General features: G+C 58.5%; 2 protein-coding genes across 7 annotated transcripts; one reads left to right on the top strand and one right to left on the bottom strand.

Moving 5' to 3' along the window:
* The first annotated feature begins 8,275 nt into the window (after nt 1-8,275).
* ASB6 (ankyrin repeat and SOCS box containing 6) lies at nt 8,276-13,852 on the top strand. Of its 3 annotated transcripts, none has more exons than XM_002915203.4 (6): nt 8,283-8,546; nt 10,111-10,292; nt 11,209-11,315; nt 11,418-11,526; nt 12,106-12,192; nt 12,317-13,852. In XM_002915203.4, the coding sequence occupies exons 1-6, from the start codon at nt 8,434-8,436 to the stop codon at nt 12,982-12,984; spliced, it is 1,266 nt and encodes a 421-aa protein (XP_002915249.1). In that variant the 5' UTR covers nt 8,283-8,433; the 3' UTR covers nt 12,985-13,852. The 3 variants fall into 3 exon arrangements, with proteins under 3 accessions (XP_034520545.1, XP_002915249.1, XP_019650817.1); XM_019795258.2 differs by lacking the exon at nt 8,283-8,546 and adding an exon at nt 8,579-9,102; XM_034664654.1 differs by lacking the exon at nt 11,418-11,526 and having other exon boundaries at nt 8,276-8,546; nt 12,317-12,558.
* Nucleotides 13,853-14,022: 170 nt separating this feature from the next.
* On the bottom strand, nt 14,023-22,925 carry NTMT1 (N-terminal Xaa-Pro-Lys N-methyltransferase 1). Of its 4 annotated transcripts, XM_019795260.2 has the most exons (5): nt 22,757-22,925; nt 18,832-19,038; nt 16,834-17,045; nt 15,787-16,039; nt 14,023-14,917 (listed from the first exon to the last, which is right to left on the bottom strand). In XM_019795260.2, exons 3-5 carry the CDS (start codon nt 16,993-16,995, stop codon nt 14,661-14,663), a joined length of 672 nt encoding a protein of 223 aa, XP_019650819.1. In that variant the 5' UTR covers nt 16,996-17,045; nt 18,832-19,038; nt 22,757-22,925; the 3' UTR covers nt 14,023-14,660. The 4 variants fall into 4 exon arrangements, with proteins under 4 accessions (XP_019650819.1, XP_002915248.1, XP_011217998.1 ...); XM_002915202.4 differs by lacking the exon at nt 18,832-19,038 and having other exon boundaries at nt 22,757-22,923; XM_011219696.3 differs by lacking the exons at nt 18,832-19,038; nt 22,757-22,925 and having other exon boundaries at nt 16,898-17,029.
* Between the last annotated feature and the right edge of the window lie 567 nt (nt 22,926-23,492).

Genomic DNA, 23,492 nt, shown 5'->3' with positions numbered 1-23,492 from the left:
GTGGACTCTTGAGGCACGAGCAGGATTCAGCATGAGAAAGAGGGCTGGGATCTAGGATGGCCAGGCAGGGGACCCACAGAGCCTCCCACCTGACCTCTTCCAAAGGACCTGGGCCCTGCAACAGCATCCTTTTTGGTCTCCCTGTGACTCACTTTCCCCTCCCTGCCAAGCTCTTAAGCTGGATTTACATGATTACATGCCCCCTGCTCGGAGGGCACCGAGGTCGTGAAACCCCCGTTCCACAAACGTGTGCCTCCCTCCTTCCTATGCCCACTCTTGGGGCTACACTGGGGACAGGCCGGTTCCACCCTCAGGGCTCGCAGCCTGAGAGGGAGAGGGAAGTGGTTGTTGGATCTGAGTAGGACTTCAGCACCCTGGGGTGGGGTGTGGTCAAGGGAGTCCCCCCCCCACCCCCTCCACCTCTGGGCTATGTGGGCTACAGGGAAGGAGCTGGATTGGGGGGAAGGAGGGAATTACCCCAGAGTTTGCCTGCCCAGAGAGGAGGACCATGTGCTCCCCCTACAGCCCTGGCTGGCAGGAGCCTCTGGGAGCCTCGTGTGGGCCTGAGGGCTCTGGGACCTGGGGGGTGGGGGGAGGCTTGGAGACCAGAGGCAGGATTGTTAATGAGCTAAGGTGGCTGAAAGAGGGGACTAGGACTTTGCCGATGGCTCAACCATGGGGTCAAGGCTGGGAAGCTGTCCACTCATCCCCACACCTAGGGGTGCCCACTTTGGCCCAGCTCAGGGCAGGGGCCTGGGGCCTGGGGGGTTCTGCTCCACAAGGGCAACAGAGAGACCCCAATGCCTATGTTCCCACCTCCCCTCTCTCAGCTGACTCATTGCCCAGGCATGGGACCCATGGTAACCGCTGCTGACTGCCCAGGCGAGGTCCACTTGTCCTGGCCCCTGCCAGCACCCGGCACCTCCCAGACCCACTGAGCTTCCCCCCTGCCTTGCATACGGCTGCTCCCCAGAGCCCAGCCCGGTGCCTGGCACCGCAAGCATGAAATAAATAGCCACCAAGTGAACTAATAACAATCAGAGTGACCCACACAGCATGTCTAGACAGCACGTACCCCCGGCCCCCCCCGCCCCCACACTGCCATTCACGTGCTCTGTGACCTTAGGCCAGTCACTTCCCTCGCATCTGTAAATGGGGGATCTATGCCTCAGGGCGTGGGGACAATTCACCCCACAATGGGTGTTTCAAGCAGGACAGGGGCTTCATCAATGCTGGCCACCTGAGGGACTCTTGGCCCGGTGGGTTGATTTCCGGAATCCTCTGGAATTACACTCTTGGTCCGTAAAGCGGGCCTTTACCTCTTATCACTGCTGACACTTCCACAGCCAAATCTGGAGGCACAGCCTGGCCCCACACCCCTTCTTCCCGGCTCTCCCACCCCATCTCCATCTCAGACATCATCTCTGTTCTCTCCCCTCTGTCTGTGTCCCCGCCTGTGGTTTCTCTCCGCCTCTGCCAGGAATCCTATCCCAGAGGAACCAGTACTCCAGGGCTCAACTGTGTTCCTTTTACGCAGTGAAATGGGGAGAGGGAAGGAGGGAAGGAGAGGGAGAGAGAGGCAGAGAGAGAGAGGAGGAAAAAAATCAAAGCCCACATATTGGTTCCAGATGTGGTCTTCTCTCATAGCTTTCTCCAGCAATTTAATTAAATTCCCCCAGACAGCCAGGAGGGTTTCTTAATGATCAAATTTCCCGGCTCCCCTCCTCGAACGGGCCCACTCTGTCTCCCTGACGGATGGCCGACCGGATTCTTCCTGCGTCCGTTCTGCCAAGCGGGGCCAGTGGGGGTGGAGTGGAGGGCTTTCTGGGGAGCACAAAGGACCCTGTGCCCGCCTCGGCCCTCCCCCCTTCCCCAAGGGATCCGAGCTCTCCCTTGGCAGAGCCTGACCGCGCCTGGCTACAGCAGCTGGAGGGGGCCCAGGGGTCCCTGCCTTTGAGCTCTCTGCCTCTGGGCTGGCCTGCCAGGAACTGATGCCAACCGGGCACCAGCAGGCCTCAGATGGGAGAGTCTCTGGGATCGGGGCTCTGGGCTCAAGGACGAGCCAGAGATGGGGCAGGCTCAGACCTCCTGGGGACCCTCCCCACACCCATTTGGCTCAGAGAGGGCAAGGCCTGGGCCAAGACCACACAGACCTGCTTGCCAGGGAAGGAGAGGCAGAGGCGGGCTGACCAGCATTTACGAGGTGAGGATATGCCAGGGAGAGGCCTGGGCGCTATTTCTTGGGACGGTTCCCCCAGGTGGAGCTAAAGGTCACTCTCAGGAGGCCCCCCGATTTCTGGAGCAGGAAGACATGGAGGCAAGCCCCGAAACCACCATCCTTTTGTGGTGATGGAGACAGTGAGGCTGAGAAAGGGCCAGGCCAGAGCCCGGGCCCCAGAAGCCCTCCTGTCTTGGGGCGAGGGGCCCGAGGGGCTCTGTATGGACTGAATGTCCGGGTCCCCCAAGCTCATATGTTGAAGCCCTAACCTCCAAGGTGATGGTGTTAGGAAGTGGGGCCATTGGAAGGTTATTAGGTCAGATGAGGTCATGAGGGCAGAGCCCCCAGAAGGGGATCCGTGCCCTTCCAAGAAGAGGAAGAGCATTCTTTGCACGTGCCCGCAAGGAAGAGGGGAGTACGTAGCAAGACAGTGGCCACCTACCAACCAACAGGTGAGGCCTCGGGATGAAACCTGCCTTGCTGGACTTGATCTTGGACTCCCCAGCCTCCAGAACTCTGAGGAATAAATGGCAGTTGTGTGAGCCCCCCAGGCTATGCTGTTTCGTGATGGCGGCTCAAGCAGCTAAGACAGGCTCGGAGCACCTTCTCGGCCTCTGCGCCTGGGTTTCTGAGGCCCTGAGGACTCATCCCATCTGGAAGAGCCAGTCACCAGGACCGCCTGGCAGGGTCTGTGTGGAGCAGGGACCACGTCAGGGAGGAGGCTGCCCTTGGAGCAGGGGCTCTGGCCAGCAGGGGCAGGGTTCCTGGGTGCCAGGGTCCCCAAAATGCTCCTCGATGGAAGAGAGCTGATGGAAGGAAGGAGGGGACAAGAGAGTCTTCCCCGGCCCAGCCAAGATCCTACCACCCACTCCTCCTCCCGGCTTCCTGGTCCCTCAGTTTCCCCCCGAGCCCACAGAGAGTTGGGCCTCTGGGAGCAGAGAATCGGGGCCTTGTCTGAGCAGGCTCAGGTCATGAGGGTCAGGGGTCAGGGTGGGGTCAGGGTGTGGGGGAGGGAGAAGGAGAGGAAGGGGGGGCAGGGGAGAAGTGCAGATAGGAGGAAGCCCGGAGGCGCCGGTCCCAGGACTGCGGTCCCATTCCCTTCACAAATAGACCCAGCCCTCCATCTCCGTGCCTCGGTGCCCCTGGGGCGTGCCAGGGGCTGAAGCTGGAGGCTGTCCACCAAGCAGAGAAAGCAATGTTCCTTGTGGCAGATTGCCACGTTGTCCAAATATCTCACTTGATGGAAACTCAGCCAAATCAGAAGAGGAGAAATAAAAGGGGGGCCTTTCACCCTACTTCCCCCTCAAGGGCCTTATAAGGGACAGACCTGGCTGCTGACAAGGGTCTGGGGTGGGTGAAGGTCCTGGGAATGGAGTGGGACCAACCCCCCGCCCAGGGCTGCCCCCCCCTGCGTGTGAGCATGTGCGTGAGAGAGACAGAGAGGGTGTGAGTGTGTACGATGGTGTGTCTGAGAAAGTATGTGTTCGTGTGAGAGAGGGTGTGTGTGTGAGACTCTGTTGGCGAGAGTGTGACAGGGTGTGAGAATGTCTTGTGAGTGTGACCAAGGTACATGTGTGAGCACGTGTGAGTGTGTGAGCAAGAGTGTGTGAGTGTGCGAGGGCCGGGGCCGGGCCGGTGGCAGGCGTCCTGAGCAGGGGCTCTGAGGAGAGGTTAAGAGCCAGGCTCTGGGTGTGAATCCCGACTGGGCCCCTTGGGAGCTCACTGGCCGTCAGTTGGCCAGTTGTCTCTTGGAGCCTCAGCCTGTGACGTGGGAATCCTGCTACTGCCTCCTTCCTGGGTGTTATGACTAGTCAATGAGATCACGCACGTTGAGCTTCTAATCTAATTCCGGGGATACTGGACGCACTCAACCAAAGGCCGCCATTGTTCTCAGTGTATCACTCCCCGTCAGGCTGGGCCCTGCGGTGCCCCAGTGCCCCAGAGGACCGGGGAGGAAAATGAATGAGGTGCTAATCCAGGCTGGGAGGGCCCAGAAGAAGGGGATGCAGGGGCCCTCCAGGGCAGACGACCTGTGTGCTGGGAAGGACGTCACTTGACGGCATTGGGAGGAGAAAGATTCTGTGGACAGAGAGGGGCCTGGCCCCGGTGCTCACGGCCTTCCCTCCAACCCTAGGTACAGGAGGCGTGTGCAGGGCCTGATTCCCCGCCTGTGGCTGATTTAGTGTTTTCAGTTTCAGGAAAGACCCTCACCGGTAAAAAGGTAGAAAATATACAGAAACGCAAAGAAGATCAAAGTGCCCCAGATCCCAGCACCCGGAAACAGCCACCACTAATACGTTGGTATGGTCTCCCTCACATCCCCTGCTCACGGACCCAGGCACACATGGGTACACATCCACACACCACTTTTTTTCCTACGTGGGAATCATTCAGTACATACTATTCTCTGACTTGCTCTGTTCATCTGCTATAGGGCAGAGTCTCGTGTGAGGTATGTCATTACCACTGTCGGTGTTGGAAAGCTAGAGAATCTGAACTTCTCTCCTCGTGCTTGTGAACAGTTTTTCAACCTTTGGGACTCACCTGTGCATGTCCTTTGCCCATGTTTCGATTAATGTTTTTGCCTTCTTCTTGTTGATTTTTAACAGTTCTTTATATATTAAGGTTATCCCTCTCTGGATGGCAGACAATCAGAGGGACTCCCAAACTCCCTGGGGCAGGGGCAGACCCAGCCAGAGTCTGAGCACTGGGTGCTTGGCTCCAGGACCCCCAGCCCGTCTAGGAATCCGGGAATTCGGCGGCAGGAAGTGGCTAGGCTGATAGGGCAGTGAGAGGCAGTGGCAAGGAAAGAAGAGAGAAGGTTCAGAACTTAAATCAGAGGCTCTGAGTGACAGAGCCTTAATGGGAGACAGATGGAGGAAACAAGGTTGCCCTTGCTGACAGGAGGGAGGTCAGGGGTCAAGGAGTTTTCTAAAGACGGGAGCCTGGGCGACAGGCAGGCGGCAGGGCCTGGCTCCACAGTGTGGTGCCCAGGGGCTGTGACAGAGCAGGGGTCAGGTCCTCACTCCTGCTGTGCAGACCCTCTCCGGCCCACACCCGGAGGAGCTGCAGGACACGCCGCCCCTGGCCAGATGTAGGGAAGACCCCAGACCTGGGTCGGAGTCTCAACCTAGCTGTGCCACATTGGGCAAGCCTCCAAACCTCTCTGTGCCTGTTTCCTTGTTTGAAAAATAGTATAATACCATCATTTACTTAATGAGATGGATTGAGATTAGCACAGTGCTTGACACATCAGAAAGGTTCAGTATATAAATGCTAACTCATTACTGTTCCTTTATTGGTCACAAGACTATTAGAGTTTTCTTGTGGGCAGAGCCCACCAGCAACATCAAGGACCTCTTCACTGGCTCTAAGACTGTCAGAGCTGAAGGGCCTTTGGGTTACAGGTGAGGAAACTGAGACCTAGAGACCAGAAGGTCCACACCAGGGGTCATCCATCAGAGCGGTCTTAACTGTGTCCTCCAAAGAGACATGTTCAAGTCCTAGCCTCTGGTACTTCTGACTGTGATCTTATTTGGAAAAGGGGTTTTTTGGTTGGTTGGTTGGTTGGTTTTGGATTTTTTGCAAATATAATCAAGTTAAAATGAATTCCTACCAGATCAGGGTGGGTCCTAAATCCAACGACTGGTGTCAGTTAGAAAGGACAAGGAGATTTGGACAGAGCACAGACACAGGGAGGAAGACACAGGTGTTCTGTGTGTGAACACAGAAGTGTGCAGAAATGGGAGTGGAGCCGCCACAAGCCAAGGAAAGCCCGGGGCCACCGGAAGCTGGCAGAGGCAAGAAAGGAACTTTTCCTAGAGTCTTTGGACCGAGCTCCGTCCCTGCCTGCCGACGCTGATTTCAGGCTTCCGGGTCCCAGAACGGGGAGAGAATATGTTTCTGCTGTTTCCAGCTGCCCAGTCTGTGATGCTTTGTTTTGACAGCCTTAGGAAATGAGTGGAGCCAGGCAGAAGCAGGCCTCGGCCCAGGCGGTCCCCGCAGGTCTGTCCTGGATCCCATTCTAAACAGGCCTCCTCACCACATACCTAGGGGCGCCCCAGTCCCCTGACCTGTGCCACGGAGCAAGTGACCCTGAAACAAGTGGGAAGGGCTGAGAAGCCTCTGGGTGGCCTGTCGGCTGCTACACCACTCAGGACCTTGGGATCGAGAAGCAGGGTGTGGACCCTTAAAATAGGGGTAGACATTCCCAACCCCCCCCACCCAGGGTAACACCTGGGGAGACTGAGGCACACTGGTGCAATTGCCCCATTTAGATGCTCATTGTTGCCAGATGGGAGTTTGGGTCCAGGTTCCCAATCATCTGATTGTAATACAAGATAAGCTGGAAAGCTCCATTATCAGCGTGAGCAGAATTTCCCAGTGTCACTCAAGAAGACATTTCTTGGGGGGCGCCTGGGTGGCACAGCGGTTAGGCGTCTGCCTTCGGCTCAGGGCATGATCCCGGCATTGTGGGATCGAGCCCCACATCAGGCTCCTCTGCTGTGAGCCTGCTTCTTCCTCTCTCACTCCCCCTGCTTGTGTTCCCTCTCTCGCTGGCTGTCTCTATCTCTGTCGAATAAATAAATAAAAAATCTTAAAAAAAAAAAGACACTTCTTGGGGTGTCTGGGTGGGTCAGCCAGTTAAGCGTCTGCCTTCGGCTCAGGTCACGATCTCAGGGTCCTGGGATCAAGCCCCGCATCCGGCTCTCCACTCAGTGGGGAGTCTGCTTCTCCCTCTCCCTCTGCTGCTCCCCTGGCTCATGCTCTCTCTCTCAAATAAATAAATAAAATCTTTAAAAAAAGAAGGAGGAGGAGGAGGGGGAAGGGAGGGAGAGGAGGAGGAAGAAAATAGTTATTTCCTGGAGTGAGAACCCAGGCAGGCACGTACTGGGAGCCACGGACCGGGTGGTCTGCACCCCTTGTGCCAAGCCCAAGCTGCCCACCCCCACCCCTCCTTCTGGCCCTTCTAGGCAATAGAAGCAGAGGCAAAAAGGTGTTTTGAGTGCCCAGTGGGGACTTTTGATAGTTCGTCATTTGATCTGCACAACAACCTTGTAAAGGTAACAACAATAATAGCCAGCAATTAATTATGCAGCCCCTGCTGCATACTGGCCCCTGCTGGGTCCCCACAGCCAGACCTGGGGAAGTGCTTTGGATTGGGTTCCTTGGTAAATCTGGTCCGCTCTTGGCGGGGAGCAACAGGGACACATCGGATTGTCTTCAAATGCCTTTCTAGACCTCTTCTCCTTACTCAACAACTCTCGCCTCTGGCAGGTGTCAGATGGGAGAGACTTCCAAAGGGCGCATTGGCGGGGTGCGAGGCCAAGGAGCGAGGTGAACGTTGGGATCTGCACGCCTGTTCAGAAAGGACTTCCCAGAATCATGAGGACATCAGGGCTCCCATGTGGGACTCGAGGTGGTCGAGGTTCGAAGTGGGTGGCCTAAGGGAAGATAGATGCCTAAACCCCAGAAAGTGGCCCCAGGCTTGGGTTCCTTCCGGATAGATTCCACGTCCCTGACACTAACAGAGCTCTTGATCCAAGATCTTGGGTGGGTGCAATTACTCCGTTTTACGGATGAGTATATTAAAGTTCATTGAGTCCATCAAGGCAGAGAAGTGGAAGGAGCTGGCAGCCTGCAGGGCCAGGAGCTCCGAGGGAAAGAGAGTAGGGAATTGTCCCCGCCGCCCAGCAGCCTCAGTCCGATCCTAGTCCGGGGCGGCTCTGAGGTGCCCGGGATTCGAGTCACCTCCACCGCCCCGGGAAACTTGCGCAGCGGCCTGTCGGGGCGCGCAAAGGGCGGAGTTCGGACGGCGCCCAGCGGCCGCGGGCGGGATCGCAGGGCGGAGCAGGGCCGGGCAGGGCCAGGGCTGGCAGAGGCGGGCCTGACTTGAGCCGAGATCAGGTTTACCCCCGGGGTCCGCACCCTCCACTCTCCCACGGCCGGCCGGGAGGATGACGCCGGCTCACATTCCGGGTCGCGCTGCGGTCCTCCCAGCCCATAGGGGGCGCTGTCGCCAGCGGTTCCTTTCTTGGCCGGCACGGGCCGGAAGTGCGAGGGTCACTTCCGGCGCGGAGAGCGGGGTGGGCGGTGGGGCGCGGGGGCTGGACCAGCAGAAGCCAGGTCAAGCCCGGCGCTGCACGATCGCGCTCTGTCGGCTTCTCGGCTCCGCCCGAAGGTGCGGCCGTCCTGCCGCGCCCCAGGCCGCCGCGATGCCGTTCCTGCACGGCTTCCGGAGGATCATCTTCGAGTACCAGCCGCTGGTGGATGCAATTCTGGGCTCCCTGGGGATCCAGGACCCCGAGCGGCAGGAGCCCCTGGACGGGTAACTAGCTTCCATGGCGCCGGTGGGCCGACCCGGCGCTGCTTCCCTTTAATTGCCACCACTAGCGCGGTGGGGGTGGCTGTGTCCCCACTGTACAGATGAAGTGGCCGGCGGAGGCCCGAGCTGGGTTGCTTCGAGCGTGAGCCCCTGCACCCGGCCCAAATCTTGCCCTTTGCAGGGCGGGGGGCGCTCCAGGCCCGCGCAGGGAGGCCCAGGGGGTGGAGTGCTGACAGGGCCTCCGCCTCGGTGCCCCACCCAGTGCCCAGCCTGCCCGGTGCCAGTTGCAAGGGAGCAGGGTGGAGTCTGTAAGGGCCTCGGTTTTTACCCCAGAGCAGGGCGAAAATGAACTCTGTAGCTGAGTTTGCATTTTACGTAGACAAGAGCAGGTGTGTCCGCCAACCTGCGGGAAAGGTGTTCAGGGATACAGCGGTGAGCTAAACAAAACCCCCAGCGTCGGTGATGCTTATGCTTCAGAGGAGAGAGGCACGAGCATGAATCAGGTGCATGGACTTTCGGTGTAATGGAGACAAGAGCAGAGGAAAGCAGAAGGAAGCAGGTGTGTGTTGGAATTTCAAAACACAGCGGGTATATGCGTCTCTCTAGGGACTTCGGTGGCAACAGGCTTGCTTCATCTCTGCTCTGTCCACTTGGAGGCTTGTTCTGAAAACAGTGTAAGGTGTTTCCTTAACGCTGAGGCTGTTCTGGGGGTGAGGGCAGCAGAGGGGGTGCTGCATGGCCTCTTGTAGTCCCAGAATTTTTGCTTTGTATCTGTGGTGCAGTGGGCACCCTCCCGGGCTGGGAAAAAGAGAGCCCTCCCAAGCAGTAAGGATGGCACCTGGATCCCGATAATTGAAGGGTTGCAGACAGATGAGGCTAAGGGGCGTGGGGAACACTAGTGAGGAAGGGAAGCCTCGCCCAGACGAGGGGGTGGCGGCCTGTGAAGGAGCTGCGTACAGGTTCACGGAGCTGTCCGTGGGCCTGACCTTTTGGGGAAAGGCACAGCGGTTTTGGAGGTCACTGCTGGGGGGCAGGTAGGGTGGGGGCTGGGGTGTGAAGGGCCATGTGTGTGCCCAGCCTTCTGGGGACGTGGAGCTTAACCGTCTCTGAGTGTGAGCGGGAAGCAGGGCCTGGGCTGCCCCGGCTGTGGGGGTTGCATGGTCTGGTCTGGCCTCCTCGGCAGCTCACGGGTGGTCAGTGTCGGGGGAGGGGGTGTCACTGTCTGCTTCTTGCTCCTGGCTTCAAGGGCTCCCTTCAGGCCCAGAGCACAGCTGTGTGAGGCTTTGTACCCGAGTCAGGGACCAGATTGTCTGGGCAACTGGGGAGGAGGCTGGAGACAGTTCCTTCTCCGCAAACCCGAGGAGTCAGCAGGAGCTAAAAGATCCAGCCTGCTCTCTCGCTACCGCAGGCCTTTTCCAGAGACCCTCAGCCCCACAGAACGAGGGCCCTGTTTTGGACAGAAGGGGGGTGATGACAGCAGGAGACCACCCACCCACAGGGTGCCCAGGCTCGCTGGTCCCACAGCTGTCCCCCCCACCTCAACTGGTCCACCCCTCTCCTGCCCCAGGCCCAGTTATGTCGCCAGCGAGGAGAGCCGAATCCTTGTTCTCACCGAGCTGCTGGAGAGGAAGGCCCACTCTCCATTCTACCAGGAAGGCGTGAGCAATGCCCTGCTGAAGATGGCCGAGCTGGGCCTGACCCGCGCAGCCGACGTTCTCCTGCGCAGAGGGGCCAACCTCAACTTCGAAGGTCAGCTGGAGCCCAGAGCGGCTGGGAGTGGACGGGCGGCTTAAGTGTGGCTCTGCCTTTCCTGTTCTCTTGGGAGCCGCTTCCCTTAGTTCTGCCGTGGGTGGCGACCGAGGAACCCCACCCCCTGTGGGCTTCCAGGTGGCTCTGAGCCCCTCTGGTCCAAGAGCGAGTCTGTTGCTGCTTCTGCCGTGTGACTGATCAGCAAACTTTCCCAGCCAAATCCCCGCTTCCATTAACGTGAAAATGCGGGTGCTGGCGCTGTGCCCAGAGCCCAGGGGGGGCACTCTTCTGTCACTTATTCTGAGCCATCTCGCGTTTTTGCTCATGCCACAGGGAGGGGGGGAAACACTGAAGCGACGCTGGGTGTAAGTCACGGCAGGGCCCAGTTAGCTTCTAGCCTGGAGGAGCCAGGGGACAGAGATGGACCCAGTTTCCTTTCCTCTCTGGCTTTCTCACCGGGGACAACAGGGTCAGCCAGGAGACAGGCAGGGCTGGCTTGTGACCGGTGCGGGTCTTTGAGCCGACACAGGCTGTGGCCAGGCTCAGAGGGCGCTCGGCGCCCGGCGGGGCTGTTAGGAAGTCAGTCACCTGGGGACTTGGACAACATGGCCGTTACCGCCAGGCTTCAGGAGCCGTCACTCCGGCTGCCTCTCCCAGCAGCCTGAGAAGAGGTGCCCTGTCTTCCGGCTCCGTTTTACAGGAGAAACTAAAGCGCTGCCCTCTAGCCTGCCCCCCGCGCCCCCGGACCTGCCTGAGGCCCCACTCCAGCGCCTGCGCTCTGGCCTCTGATGGGGACAGCTGTCCTGACCCCTCATGCTGCCAGAAGCCTGGGTCCCCTCGGGTGGGAGGGCCGGGGCTGAGCTGCAGGCCGGGTGCGGCCAGGCAGGACTGACAGGGGCCGTGTCTGTGCCTTTAGACCCTGTCACTTACTACACGGCCCTGCACATCGCCGTCCTGCGGAACCAGCCGGACATGGTGGAGCTGCTGGTGCGCCACGGGGCCGACATCAACCGGAGGGACCGGGTAGGAGCCGGGTCCGGCCTGCTGGGAGGCAGCGGGGTGGGGGGGGGCACGAGCAGGCTCCCAGACCCCCTGGGCCCACTCGGCTCTGCTTTCTTGGCTCAGATCCACGAGAGCAGCCCCCTGGACCTGGCCAGTGAGGAGCCCGAGCGCCTGCCCTGCCTGCAGCGCCTCCTGGACCTCGGAGCAGACGTCAACGCGGCTGACAAGCACGGTGGGTGCCTCCCGCGGGAAAGCAGGGTGCCGGGTGAGGGAAATCAGAGCACCCCAGGACAGTGGCTAGGCGTACCAGCTGGATGCAGCCTGTCTGATGACACAGCACAGCCAGGCTTGCAGGTGCATTTTGCTGACCTGCAGAGGCTTTCGGGAAGTGGTGCAGCCATCGGCCCCATGCCAGCCCTCGGAGGTCTGCCTGTAGGAGGAAGTAGGGGCTGCGTGTAGTCAGATTCGGGGAAGTGGGGGGCACGACTTCTTCTTGGCAAAGACTCAGCCCGAGTCTCAGGTAGCATCCGAGTGTCCTGAAAAACCCCACCTCTTCTGTCCATTCTCCTCCTGGTTTTGTGTGGGTGGAAAGTTCCCTTTGTGGGGGCACCTGGCTGGCTTTAGTTGATAGAGCCTGCAACTCTTGATCTCAGAGTTACGAGTTCAAGCCCCACGCTGGGTGTAGAGATTACTTTAAAATCCTTGAAAACAACAACAAAAAAACAAAGTTCACTTTCTCATCCTGAGCGCTTTCCCCCGCACCCCAGGGTCCTGGTCCCCACGCCGCCTCCTCATTCTCTTCCTTCTGCAGGAAAGACGGCGCTGCTCCACGCCTTGGCCAGCAGCGACGGGGTGCAGATCTATAACACGGAGAACATCCGGCTGCTCCTGGAAGGAGGTGAGGCTCATCCCCAGGCTGTTCGCAGGCCTCTCCCTGCCCTCGCACCGGGACGCGTGAAGCAGTGCTTGGCAGGGGTTTAAGACCTCCTCTCGTCTTCTCTTTTCCCGACCGGCTCTCGTAGGGGCAGATGTCAAGGCCACCACCAAAGACGGGGACACCGTGTTCACCTGCATCATCTTCCTGCTTGGGGAGACCGTGGGAGGGGACAAAGAGGAGGCCCGGATGATCAGCCGCTTCTGCTTCCAAGTCACGCAGCTGCTGCTGGCCCACGGGGCCGACCCCAGCGAGTGCCCAGCGCACGAGTCCCTCACGCACATCTGCCTCAAGGGCTTCAAACTGCACTTCCCTCTCCTGCGCTTCTTGCTGGAGTCCGGCGCGGCCTACAACTGTTCCCTGCACGGGGCGGCCTGCTGGTCTGGCTTCCACATCGTCTTTGAGAGGCTCTGCTCCCACCCGGGCTGCGCTGAAGACGAGAGCCACGTGGACCTCCTGCGCAAAGCCGAGACCGTCCTGGATCTCATGGTGACTAATTCCCAGAAACTTCAGCTGCCCGAAAACTTCGATATCCATCCTGTGGGCAGCCTGGCAGAGAAGATCCAGGCCCTTCATTTCTCCTTGAGGCAGCTGGAGAGCTACCCTCCGTCCCTCAAGCACCTGTGTCGCGTCCACATCCGGCTCCATCTCCAGCCCTGGCCTGTGGATGTGAAGGTCAAAGCCCTACCTCTGCCCGACAGGCTGAAGTGGTACCTCCTCAGTGAGCACAGCGGGACCGTCGAAGAGGACGTGTGACCACTCCCAGACCAAAGGGAGCGGGGTCTGGGCAGCTCGGCCTGCTGGTGGATTTTGGTACCTGCGGCAGCCTCGGGAGAACCTTCCGGCCTTCGGTCAGAAGGTAGAAGTTGGGAGACAAGACTTGATCCTTGAAGAAAACCAGGTGGAGCCCAGCGGCTGCAGTCATTCCAGTGGGAAAAGGCTCTGTCTTCCAGGGGAACTGCCCCCCTTTTGTTTGGCAGAACCCCCAAGTCTCAGCCACGTTGGGAAAAGGGACCGGGTTTAGATTTGGGACAAGCGTGCACCGTTTGTCTGCGGGGAGCATCGGGCAGGGTAGCTCTGAGTCTCGGTCCTCTGAGAGCTGCAGGAGGCTGGTCTGTCTTGCATGGGGCCCCGCTGAAGCCAGGAGGAGGTGGGGTGGGCCTGTGGGGGCACAACCCCCCGGAGGCCCTTCACTCCCACTTCTCTCCACGCTAGATGAGGTCACTTACAGAAATGCTCTCGGTGGGCTAGGGAGAAAGCTGAGCTGACCCTTGCCGCCTTTGGCCACTCTGGGGCCAGGTCACCTAGAGCCCAGCCCACCCAGGCACGGGACTGGATTCCGGTGGCAACTCTGTGCCAAACCTGGGATCTTGGGGGACCGTGCCTTCTGCTAAAAAGCAATCCTGCATGACCAGGGACAGTCCTTTCCAAAATGTCTGTTTCGTGAGGGATTCATCTGATGATGAAAGCTACCAATACTGCACGCTGACCGTACTGCCTACGCCGAGCCCTCACGAAGCCAGCTCTGTCACGTGGGTCCTTGTGAATTGTGTGAATGCCGGGAAAGCAAGCTGAGGCAACTACAGGATACATTATAAAGTAAAATATTTCTCTTGGCCTTCAAGGTCCTTGTATGGCATTTTGGCCCCCTCCCGCACCCTTCCCCAGCCTAGGACAAAGGCTCCCAGTGCAGCCATTAAGAGGTGAGAGGCACGAGGGGACGGCAGCATCTAGCGGGGACAGTTTCCAAGGAGCATCGTACTGCTGTCCCAGCAAAGAAGAGCACCACTCCAGACCAGCTAGGGCCTTCCCAGTACAGGATTCACCCTTTTATTTTTTGACTGAAAATGCTCACCAAGGAGGAGCTGCAAGGCACAGCCAAGAGTGAGGCTGCAGGGTCCCTTGCCATAGACCATCGTGATGGTCCCGTTAGGGACACCAGGGTGCCGTCACCAAATAGGCCTCAGAACGTGAGCATCCCCAGCAGCTGCAGGCCCCATGGCCCGGCTCCTCTCCTCCCCACAAGGGAAAAAGTCCTCAACAACCGCGAGTTCTCGTCCTCTTAAGGCACCCAGGCCAATGGCTGCAAGGCCAGGTGGTGGGAAGGGAGATCAGAGAATCTCCGCTTCTGATGGGGTCGCTGCATTCCCACGTGGGGAGCACCAGGGGCCCTGGAGTCCCACGGTCTGCACCGCCCGGTCCCTGCCTCTCCGGGCCGCAGAGCCAGGCTCCAGCCTCACTGCTCCATTCAGTGGCGCCCTCCCCACTGGGTCCCGTTATGCCTTTTGAAAAAGAGTCTCGTGACGGACGGCAGACAGGTATATTTAGCAGCCTCGCTCCACACTCCCGAACCGCCATCACGGAGCCTCGGGGTGTTGCCCAGCTGCCGGCCCCCCACCCCACACTGGTCCCTTTCTCCCGCCAGCCCCTGCTCATCTCAGGGCTAAGCTATAGACGTGGTAGATCTCATCGGGGAGGTTCTCCTGGCGCTCCTCAGCTAGGAGGCTGAGGCCTGCGCTGCGGACAATCCTGTGGACCACATCGAGGTCCCGGCACACGCTGCTGTCCACGTCGTCCAGGATCACGCCCTCCTGGGCCATGTTGTCTTTGATGACAATGATGCCATTGGGGCGTAGGCCCTGCTTGCAGCGCCGTAGGAACTCGGCCAGGTGCTGATCAGTGAGGTGCCCTGGGGACAGCAGAGGCTGGGGTCACGAGGGAGCGGCGCTGAGCACGTACGTGCCACTGGCCGTGTCTCAGCCTCCGCTCAGGCTTGCTGAGCTCTGTAAACGCACGGGGCCTCCCTCGCGCTCAGCGGTCCGGAGAGGCTTACCAAATCCCCATCCGTGTACGAGGAAGCTGGCTCAGAAGCCACTCACCCAAGGGATGTCACAAAGTACGCAGCTGGGATTGCGCTCTGACTGGGCAACTTCTGGGCCCTGCTCGACACCTACGCTCCAGGCCATCCCCCCCCCTCTGATGCCAGGATTAGGGGGTGCATACCAAACCATTCCTTCCCTAATTAGAACTCCAAGCAGGCTCTTAGGGACCACAAAATACAGGGCCAGACCCAGCGTATCCCCAGCAGGGCTATGGTGTCTGTTGTTGAGTGGGTGGCCAACTGCAGGTACAGTGGCCCGCCTGTCAGGTCAGCAGCCCAGGAAGAGCACCCTGGGCGTGCTGTTGGGCTAAGTGGGTGCAAGATAGGACGGCAAAGCACGGCTCACTCGCTGCGAACAGCAGGGGCAGCCAAGGCTTCAATTTTTCCTCTTATTAAAAAACCCTTACTTACAACAACTCATTTCCAAGTTATCTGAATGCAGTTAAGTTATTGGTCATTTACATTTTTTCAACAAAAAACTGCGCCCAAGTGGGTCATAACAGGTACTGACAAAGCATGGAAGGCGAGCCCAGGGAGGACCGGAGAAACCCCCACGGTCCTGCCCGCTGCCAGGAGCACTGGGGCGGTGGCTTCCAAGGCCCCAGGGGGGACCCGCCTCTGCAGCGGGAGGTGTGTGGAAGGCGTGTGGAAGGTGGAGAGGGCCGCGGAAAGCTCACCTATCACCCACTGGATCCAGATGACATCGTAGGAGTTAGGCTCGGGGCTGAAGTCCTGGAGGCCGCAGCAGAAGTAGTTCCTCACCCTCTTGCCCTCCTCCCCCAGGTACGTCCTGGCTTTGATCAGAAAGTCTTCGGTCACGTCCACCATGTCCACCACTCCGAAGAGCGGCAGCAGCAGCCGCTTGGTGATCCTGCCTATGCCGGCTCCGCAGTCCAGGGCGCAGGAGGTCCCCGTCTTGTTTGGGCCTTCCTGAGAAGCAGGGAAGCAGACTCAGTACGGAAGTCTCAGAAAGCCCAAGGGACCCTGTCCCCGAGAAGGGGCTGTCCCTCCCAGGCTCCCAGAGTTACTCAAATCAGGACTGGGCCCCAGCCGGGGGCTGGCACATGGGGTCGCCAGTGGGTAGGACCGCGGCACATTCTTGTCCCGGGCCACACGTTTCTGAAGTGCAAGCCGACTTCCACGGAGAGGTGATTACCTAGACTAGGTGCACTCTCTCCTCTCACTCCCGACGCCCTAATACAACGGGATGGAAACAACTCGAGCAGTGAAAGAACGGAAGGCAGGCGGGGAAGGCAGAACGTGGGCGGGCAGACGCCACGTAGCGTGGGGAGCGAGCACCAGCCTCGGATGCGGGCTGGGGAGGCCGCAGCCAGGGCCACACCAGCCCGACACAGAGGAGGCAGAGCAGGTGAGGAACTAGGAGCCTGCCTTCAGCAGCACAGCGAGCACCCACGGCCCAGCCGCCCGCAAACATGGCGAGAGTGAAGGATTCGCCCCTGACAAAACTGAACAGTTAGAGGAAGACTCCATTCTGGTGGCTGGGAGCCCTGGTACAGCGGCCAGCTCCCACGTGGCAACCTCGAGACAGAGGCCCCGGTCCACACGCCACCCCTGCCCCACCCTTTGACGCCAGGGTGGTTGATGCCAACTGACAACCAAAGGCCCCACAGTGCTTCATGTAAAAGGTGGCGCCCCGTGCAGACCAGGCCGGGCCACCAGGGCCGCATCCTCTTGCTCCTGGACGGCACGCCAGACCTGCCTACCCTCAAAAACCTCTGCAGGAACTTCCGGGAGCTGCTGATGTCGATGCTGGAGATGTGGCCATACCCCCCGAGCATGCCGTCCACTGTGGGCGGGACTTCCTTCCAGTACGTCTTGGCCTTCAAATAGAACTGCTTCTCGTCTTCTATCACCTCGCTTGTCATGCTGTCACCAACCGAGTCAGCTCAGGCACCAAAGTCAGCAGCAGTGCCTCCTGAACAACAGAAAGGAGCCAATCAGGCATGTCAAGGGCCCCGGTCTCACCCCACGCTCCACAAGGTCACGCAACCCTGTCTGATGCAGAGGATGTCCAGTGTCCCCAAAACCGCTTCGATCCCTTGGATGACAATGCCTTCTGTCTCTCGTATCCAAGTCATTGTGCAAAGTGACCTTTGTACTAGAGGAGGAGACCCACAGTCCTGGGCTTCTAGTCCTTTCCTTACTGGCCATGGCACCTGACCCGAGGGCTTCTAACCCTAGGGTATAGAAACTCCCAACCTACACGTGAGGAAAGTGAAGCAAGGAACCCCAGCCTTCTACCGTGGATGTTCCAGCTCATCCTAGGAGAGGCCTGGGGAGTCCGCAAGCCTCCCTCTCACTCGCGAGCACAGAATGAAGCTCGCTGTGGGGTCCGGCCCTTGGGTAACATCGTGCCCGGACCGTGTGCCGGGCACTGTGCTGGGAGGTGAGCAGACAGCTCCACGCACACGCCAGCAGCTGTGCGGGGCCACAGACAAGTACGAGATGCGGACACGGCACAGCCCAGAGGAAGCGCTCCCCTGGGGAGTCTCCATTCCTGCAGAGGACGACCAACAGCTGAAACGGAGGACGAGGAAGAGCTCACTAAGCCATCGGGGCGAGCCCGCTCCAGGAAGACAGGCGTGAAAGGCACACAGAGAACCCCTGCAACTGGAAACACAGGGTGGGGGAAGGGGACACATTCGTTGATTAGACTTCTCGCTAAAGAGCAGCGAGCTTGAACTACTCTGGGGTAAGCAGGGAGTGACAAGGGATGTGTGTTTCTGGAAGACTGCTGGCAGCTGTGTGGGCTCCAGGGTGACAGTGAAAGCAGACACAACAAGAGGGTGTTACGAGAACAGGTGGAGGGGTAATGACAAAGCAGGAGCCAGGGCCCGGGGTGGGGAGGGCTTGGCAGCTGCACACCCAGCCGGCCCAGCCAGTCATGCCGCAGAGGGACAGAACGGTCACATCTCTACCCTGAGGCACTGGCCCCCACAACACGTTTGCCATGGGCGGGCACTGTTCTAGCCGCCCTGAGGCTTGCTGAGATACCGTCTGACCCTCAGGAAGCTTCCAGTCCAGCAGGAGACAGAAACAACCAGAACTAACTAACGCACAAGGCAGAAACAGTGAGGACACTCACTGAGCCCAAAGTACTGTGGAAACTCAAAGAATGGCGGACTCCATTCCGAATGGCAGACAGGGCAGCAGCCGAGAGAAGGCAACCTGAGCTAGGCCCGGGAAAGACAAGGAATGCTGGGGGAGGGGTGAGAGGTGCTGGCATGAACAGAGATTGGGGGGGCAGGGCATGTGCACCACCCAGAAGGCTGTTCTGGTGATGGCCTGGACTGGCTGGAATGCAGACAGAGGAAGAGGGTGTTATAGGAGACAAGCTTAGACAGGCAGACTGGGCCTGGATTACGGGAGGCCCCAACAGGCTGCAGGCCATGGGTCTACCCTGTCGGTAGCGGAAAAGCAATCAGCTGAGAGTTTCCGAAGGGCGCAAGGTGTGCGGGGATGGAAGCTGCAGTGGGACCAACGGGCAGATGGGAACAGAGTGGGAACGGCAGGAGCCAGGCTGGCAGTCAGGACAAGGAGCAGCAGTGTCGTGGGCAGACAGCTCTCAGCTCAGCGGTCACATCCTCAGAGGCCCTCCCTGACCGGCCCAGCTAAGGTGGCTTCCTCCAACACCCCGATCCAATCCCGTTTTCCTGCCTTCAGAATGTGTATTTCTATCTGAAATGACACTGTTTACTTACTGTCCAGCCTCCACTGGGATGGACGCTCCAGAGGCGTGACCTTGCCTTTTCACCACTGTGTCCCCAGCACCAAGCCCACAGGAGTCCCTCAGTGCAGGGGTGAAAGCCCCCCAATCTGCCAGGAATACTGTGCATGACTGTGCTCCTGGGGTTTCACTCCTTCCACCTTTACACCATTCCCCTGGGCGGTAGTTAAGTCACTGATTCCTGGAACACAGGGCGACATAGAACGCTTCAGCTGGGACCCCAGGATAGCGCTAAAAACAAGTGAAAAACCCCTAGGATGGAGGAATGCCTTAAGGGCTTCAAGGTAAGTAATCGGACGGGAAGGAGAAAAGTGCCTTGAGGACAAGCATACAGCCCTCGATACATAATTTAGAGACTGACTTTATAAAGAGAGAAGGAAAGGGAACAGAACACGAGAAGAGGTAAAGAATTTTCACTGGCCACGTTTGTTACTAGCCCCCAATGCACAACTGCACTCTGAACTTGTGCTAGAAGACAAGGAACCTTCCAGAAGCAGCAGGCCCACCTCAGCCCGCCAACTCAGAATGTTCCCCACTGATGCAATCCTGCTTTCGCCACAGTCAGCCCTTTCCAGGGAACCCAGCTAGCCAGCCGGGGCACCGGGGGAGGGCCCTCCTCCCCACACCCCTGGCTCCTTCCTGGATTCGGACATTCCTTGCGACAAGGCCACACTGGCCCTCTGAAGAACCAGAAGAGAAGCGACGGCATCCACGTGCCCTAGCAGGTCTAGTTCTTAGATCTGTGACTGTTACTGCTTCTGCCCTCTAGAGCCCTTCTGCTGTGTGGACAGAGTCCTCCAATCCCCTTCGGATTCCTGAATTGGCTCTCGGGCTGATGCTCCAGCTTCCCTGATCAGGTACAAGGGTCTGGGACCACGGTGAAGGCCAGTGCCAACTACTATGTCACTCCAAGGGCCCTCTGGGTAACAGGCCAGGGGGGCCTGGTTCTACATACAGCATGCCCTCACCCTGGCTCGCCGCCATGTCCCGCACCAGTGTCCTAGCACCTGAGGCTATCCCCACCCCGACCCCAGACAGAGAAGTGGCACACTGCTCAACCAGAATGAACGTTCACTCCAACCGAGTCACACGGTAAAGCGAAAGAACGCGGAGACCCGCCGATACCCAGGCAGGCCAGCTGTGGGAGAGCGGACGTCACTGTAGCTCCCTGAGAGCTGACAGGAAAGAGGCCACCGGCCTGAATGTCACCACGGAGCTAAGTCTGGGGGCTGCCCAGCCCCCTGCCAACAGGCCCCACGGCCACCATGTCACAGCCTCTCCACATTACCCTGGAGGAACGGCCTCAAAGCCGGCTCTTCCACTCAGCACTCAGACTGTCCCCTGTCCCCATCACTGCCCACCAATCTTGGCAAACTATTGGTTTTGTCTCCTTATCTAACTTCCCACGGACCTGGGAGCTCCTTGGAGAACAATGCAACGCCCGGAGACGCAGCACTGTATTTGCATCCCATGTAGCATTCAACCAAAGGTTCACTCTCCACGAAATGAACAGAATAAACGTGGGAACGCCTCCCTGGCTGCGCTCTCTCTGCCAGGAGGTAAACTTCCTGGGGACAGGACATGACCTCATTCCCGATTAGCCCAGCACCTGACACAGGGCGGGGGTCTGCCAGTTGATTGCTGAATGGATCAAAGAATGAGCTTTGTGTGGCTACGTTTTCCACTTTTGAGAAAATACAACAAAAATCCAACCATTCAAAACTGGTAACACTGAAGGCCGTTACCGACAATGTAATTTTTTTGCTTTACCAAAAGCCGTGCAACATGATTTCTTTAAATGTCAAGGTTCTCTGAATAATCTAATTTATAAGAACTCCACTTACAGGCGGATTCTAGGAACAAGCCAGGGGAGGAACATCCAGGCCGGGAAATGGCAAATGATTTTGACATTTCTTCCAACAGCTGATTCATTAGTAAACGTGACTCCTTGGAGCCCTGTCTGTACTTTGTTTCCCGGTGTCCAGATTGGAGTGGGCAGGAGGTCCCCAGGAGTCAGAGGGAACAGTGGGGTTGTCAGTCAGATGGCAGTAAGTCCTCCTATCCTCTGCCCAGGCTGTGGGGAGGAGCCGCATGGCTGCGGGGGGGGTTGGGCCTGGGCACAATCTGGCTTTGGGTGCCTTCTCAGCTAGCTTGGCCGGGAGAAGCCCTTTGCTCACAGCGGCCTCTGCTCTTCAGCAGGTAGGATGTGTCGTGGATCACTCACGGTCATCTGGCCGCCTCCTCTTCCCCTCCGAGGTGTTTAGGGAGACAGGCGGGCAGCGGCCACGGCTACTACTACTCCCAGGATCCACGGAAAAGAATGGTGTTTAAACTGTCACTGTCACTGCTTTGGGGAGGCACCACATCCTCATTTACTAGTCTCTAAGAAAAAGCATGGAAGCCACAGGAGGCCAGAGCCTGCCTGAAGTTACCTCCTCCCTCTTGCAGCCTGCTGGACAGGGCCTATTCTCCCTGGATCTGTGACAGCAGCTGGACATATGGGAACGGCAAGGTGCTCTATGAAAAAAGAAAGGGAAGGAGGAAGTGAAGACTAAAAAAGGCTGGAGGCGGAGGGGAGATGGAGTGTTTAAAAACAAACCGATGAACGACCTCTGACTCCTGGCTTTGCTTTCTCTCCAGCTGTGTAAGCTCAGATAAGATACTTAACCTCAATCAAGTAAGTTTCTTTACCTATAAAATGGGAACAGCTATGTTGACTTTACAAGAACGCTGTGATGAGGAACGGTGGGTGTGAAAGCATCAAGGGATCTGTACAATGGCAGGCACATATTATCTCAAATTTAGAAATCTGCCAAATGTGATGTTCATCAATTCTCTGCCACTTGTAGAGGTGAAACGGGGAAAATGCAGTGAAATGCCCTAGAAACTGTAGAGTGTTGGACACACCTAAGGGATTATTACTGCGATGCCGGGGGTCAATCCAGCAGACAAACAGCGCTGCAAACGTGCAGGAGAGGGGAGTGAGCTTCCTGTCCGTGCAAACACAGAAACACTGCAGTGATTCTGGAGACGCTATCTTTGTGACTCTATGGCTTCTGGTCCCCACGAAAGCATTCCACATGTAACTCCAACCCTCCCCCAGCACCGTTGAGGGACAGAAAACTATTCTACTAAAGGAGTGATGTGCCTTAACACAAACACACACAGGAAACCAGGAACAGCGTAAGGAGGGAATCCAGACTTCCTAACACGGTCATGGCCCTAGTCCTTTAGGGGCTCATCCCCTCTCTCTGGGCAATGATTCTATACACCCAGACCATCTGCAAGACTGCCCCACCCCACCGTCAGGGCCTCTGACGCCAGCTGTGTCTATCCCAGAGAAGATCCCGCCGTTGATGGACAACAGAGCCTGGGCCTTTCGTTCGACATGGCAGCCCCTCCGCAAACTGGCTGACCTTGGCTCCAAGGGCTCTCGGCGGCGAGCTGTCTTCTGAGCGGCACCAGTGTCGAGCCATAACTGGGGTTGGGTCCAAGGTGAAATATGATAGCAACTCCCATGCAACGGGCACCATTCTGCGCCCGGCTCTGACCTGAGCATTGTACAGCATCCTGACACGTACCCTCTGAGTGCGTGCTCTCCCTTAATCCCCATTTCTCACAGGGGAAACTGAGGCTCAGAGAAGGAAAAGGGGTCTAGCTGCGGCCCCGGGACGGCGCGATGGAGTGCCCCGTCCGGAGTCCGGGCTCCTCGGCCTTCCTCCTCCCCCCTTCGCCACCGGTGGCCCAGGTCCGACCACCCCCGAGCGCGCACGTGGGGCTCGGGCAGATCGCGCTGGGTCACGTGACGAGCCGGGGCCTCAGGGCTCCGAGGCAGTTGGGGGTCGGGGCCTCCCTTCCCCCGGCGGCCACCGCTCCCCGCTCCGCCTCGCACTACTCACCCCGGGCGGGGGCTCCCGGGACCCGGGAGAAGAGGACGGGAAAGAGGAACGGAAGGCGGCGGCGGCGGCGGCGGCGAAGAACACACAAGCCCACCGCCAGCTCTGTCAGACCACGGCCAAACGCGAAACCTCGCGGCGCGCGCTGCCTTTGTCCGCACACGTCACTTCCGGGCGCCAGGGGGCGGGGCCGCAGCTAACTCCGCCCCGCGACCGGTTCGCCCCGCCCATGGGCGGCTAACCTCAGTTGACTTTGGGGTCCCTGGAAGGCCCTCTCGGACTTAAAAGAGCTTCAGCGCTGAGCCTCTCCTGCCTCCAGCACATACACCAGTTCGGTTAGAGGCTGAAGGCTGAGCTTTTAAAAACGAGCGTTCTGTGGATTTTCCACTCGGTAAAAAGGGGCGGGGGGGGAAGCCTTATGCCTCAAATCGTACCCATAACAATTCGCATCTTAAAATAATATACAGATCCAAGAAAGAAAGAAAGTAATACCCTTGACAGTGCCAGGGGGTTGTTACCCCAAATAAACAGAACAAGTCCTTGAGGTTTCCATTCCAAAAAGCCTGCTCTCCCATAGGCTCCTCCCATATATAGAAATTTTGGAGGGGTCCCTGAAACAAGCTGGAGGGACTGTGAGTTTGAAGGTGGGTAGGCCTTGTGAACCTCTCCAAGCCTCGGTCTCCTCTTCTGCCAGTATTACATGTGCAGGGTATAGCAGGTGGCGCCTTCAGCCCTGTGC

The sequence above is a fragment of the Ailuropoda melanoleuca genome, chromosome 7 (assembly GCF_002007445.2).
Source record: "Ailuropoda melanoleuca isolate Jingjing chromosome 7, ASM200744v2, whole genome shotgun sequence".
Taxonomy (NCBI): Eukaryota; Metazoa; Chordata; class Mammalia; order Carnivora; family Ursidae; genus Ailuropoda; species Ailuropoda melanoleuca.
Note: the sequence above shows the minus strand (reverse complement) of the source record. Positions and strands in the feature narration are given on the sequence as shown.

What these genes read in the sequence shown, in the direction of transcription:
- ASB6 (XM_002915203.4), top strand. Translation starts at nt 8,434, where the DNA reads ATGCCGTTCCTGCACGGCTTCCGGAGGATCATCTTCGAGTACCAGCCG. An exon ending in GGCCAACCTCAACTTCGAAG is followed by an intron (nt 10,293 to 11,208) that starts GTCAGCTGGAGC and finishes CTGTGCCTTTAG; the next exon opens with ACCCTGTCACTTACTACACG. An exon ending in CAACGCGGCTGACAAGCACG is followed by an intron (nt 11,527 to 12,105) that starts GTGGGTGCCTCC and finishes TTCCTTCTGCAG; the next exon opens with GAAAGACGGCGCTGCTCCAC.
- NTMT1 (XM_019795260.2), bottom strand. Translation starts at nt 16,995, where the DNA reads ATGACAAGCGAGGTGATAGAAGACGAGAAGCAGTTCTATTTGAAGGCC. An exon ending in TCCTGCAGAGGTTTTTGAGG is followed by an intron (nt 16,040 to 16,833) that starts GTAGGCAGGTCT and finishes CCTGCTTCTCAG; the next exon opens with GAAGGCCCAAACAAGACGGG. An exon ending in CTGGATCCAGTGGGTGATAG is followed by an intron (nt 14,918 to 15,786) that starts GTGAGCTTTCCG and finishes TGCTGTCCCCAG; the next exon opens with GGCACCTCACTGATCAGCAC.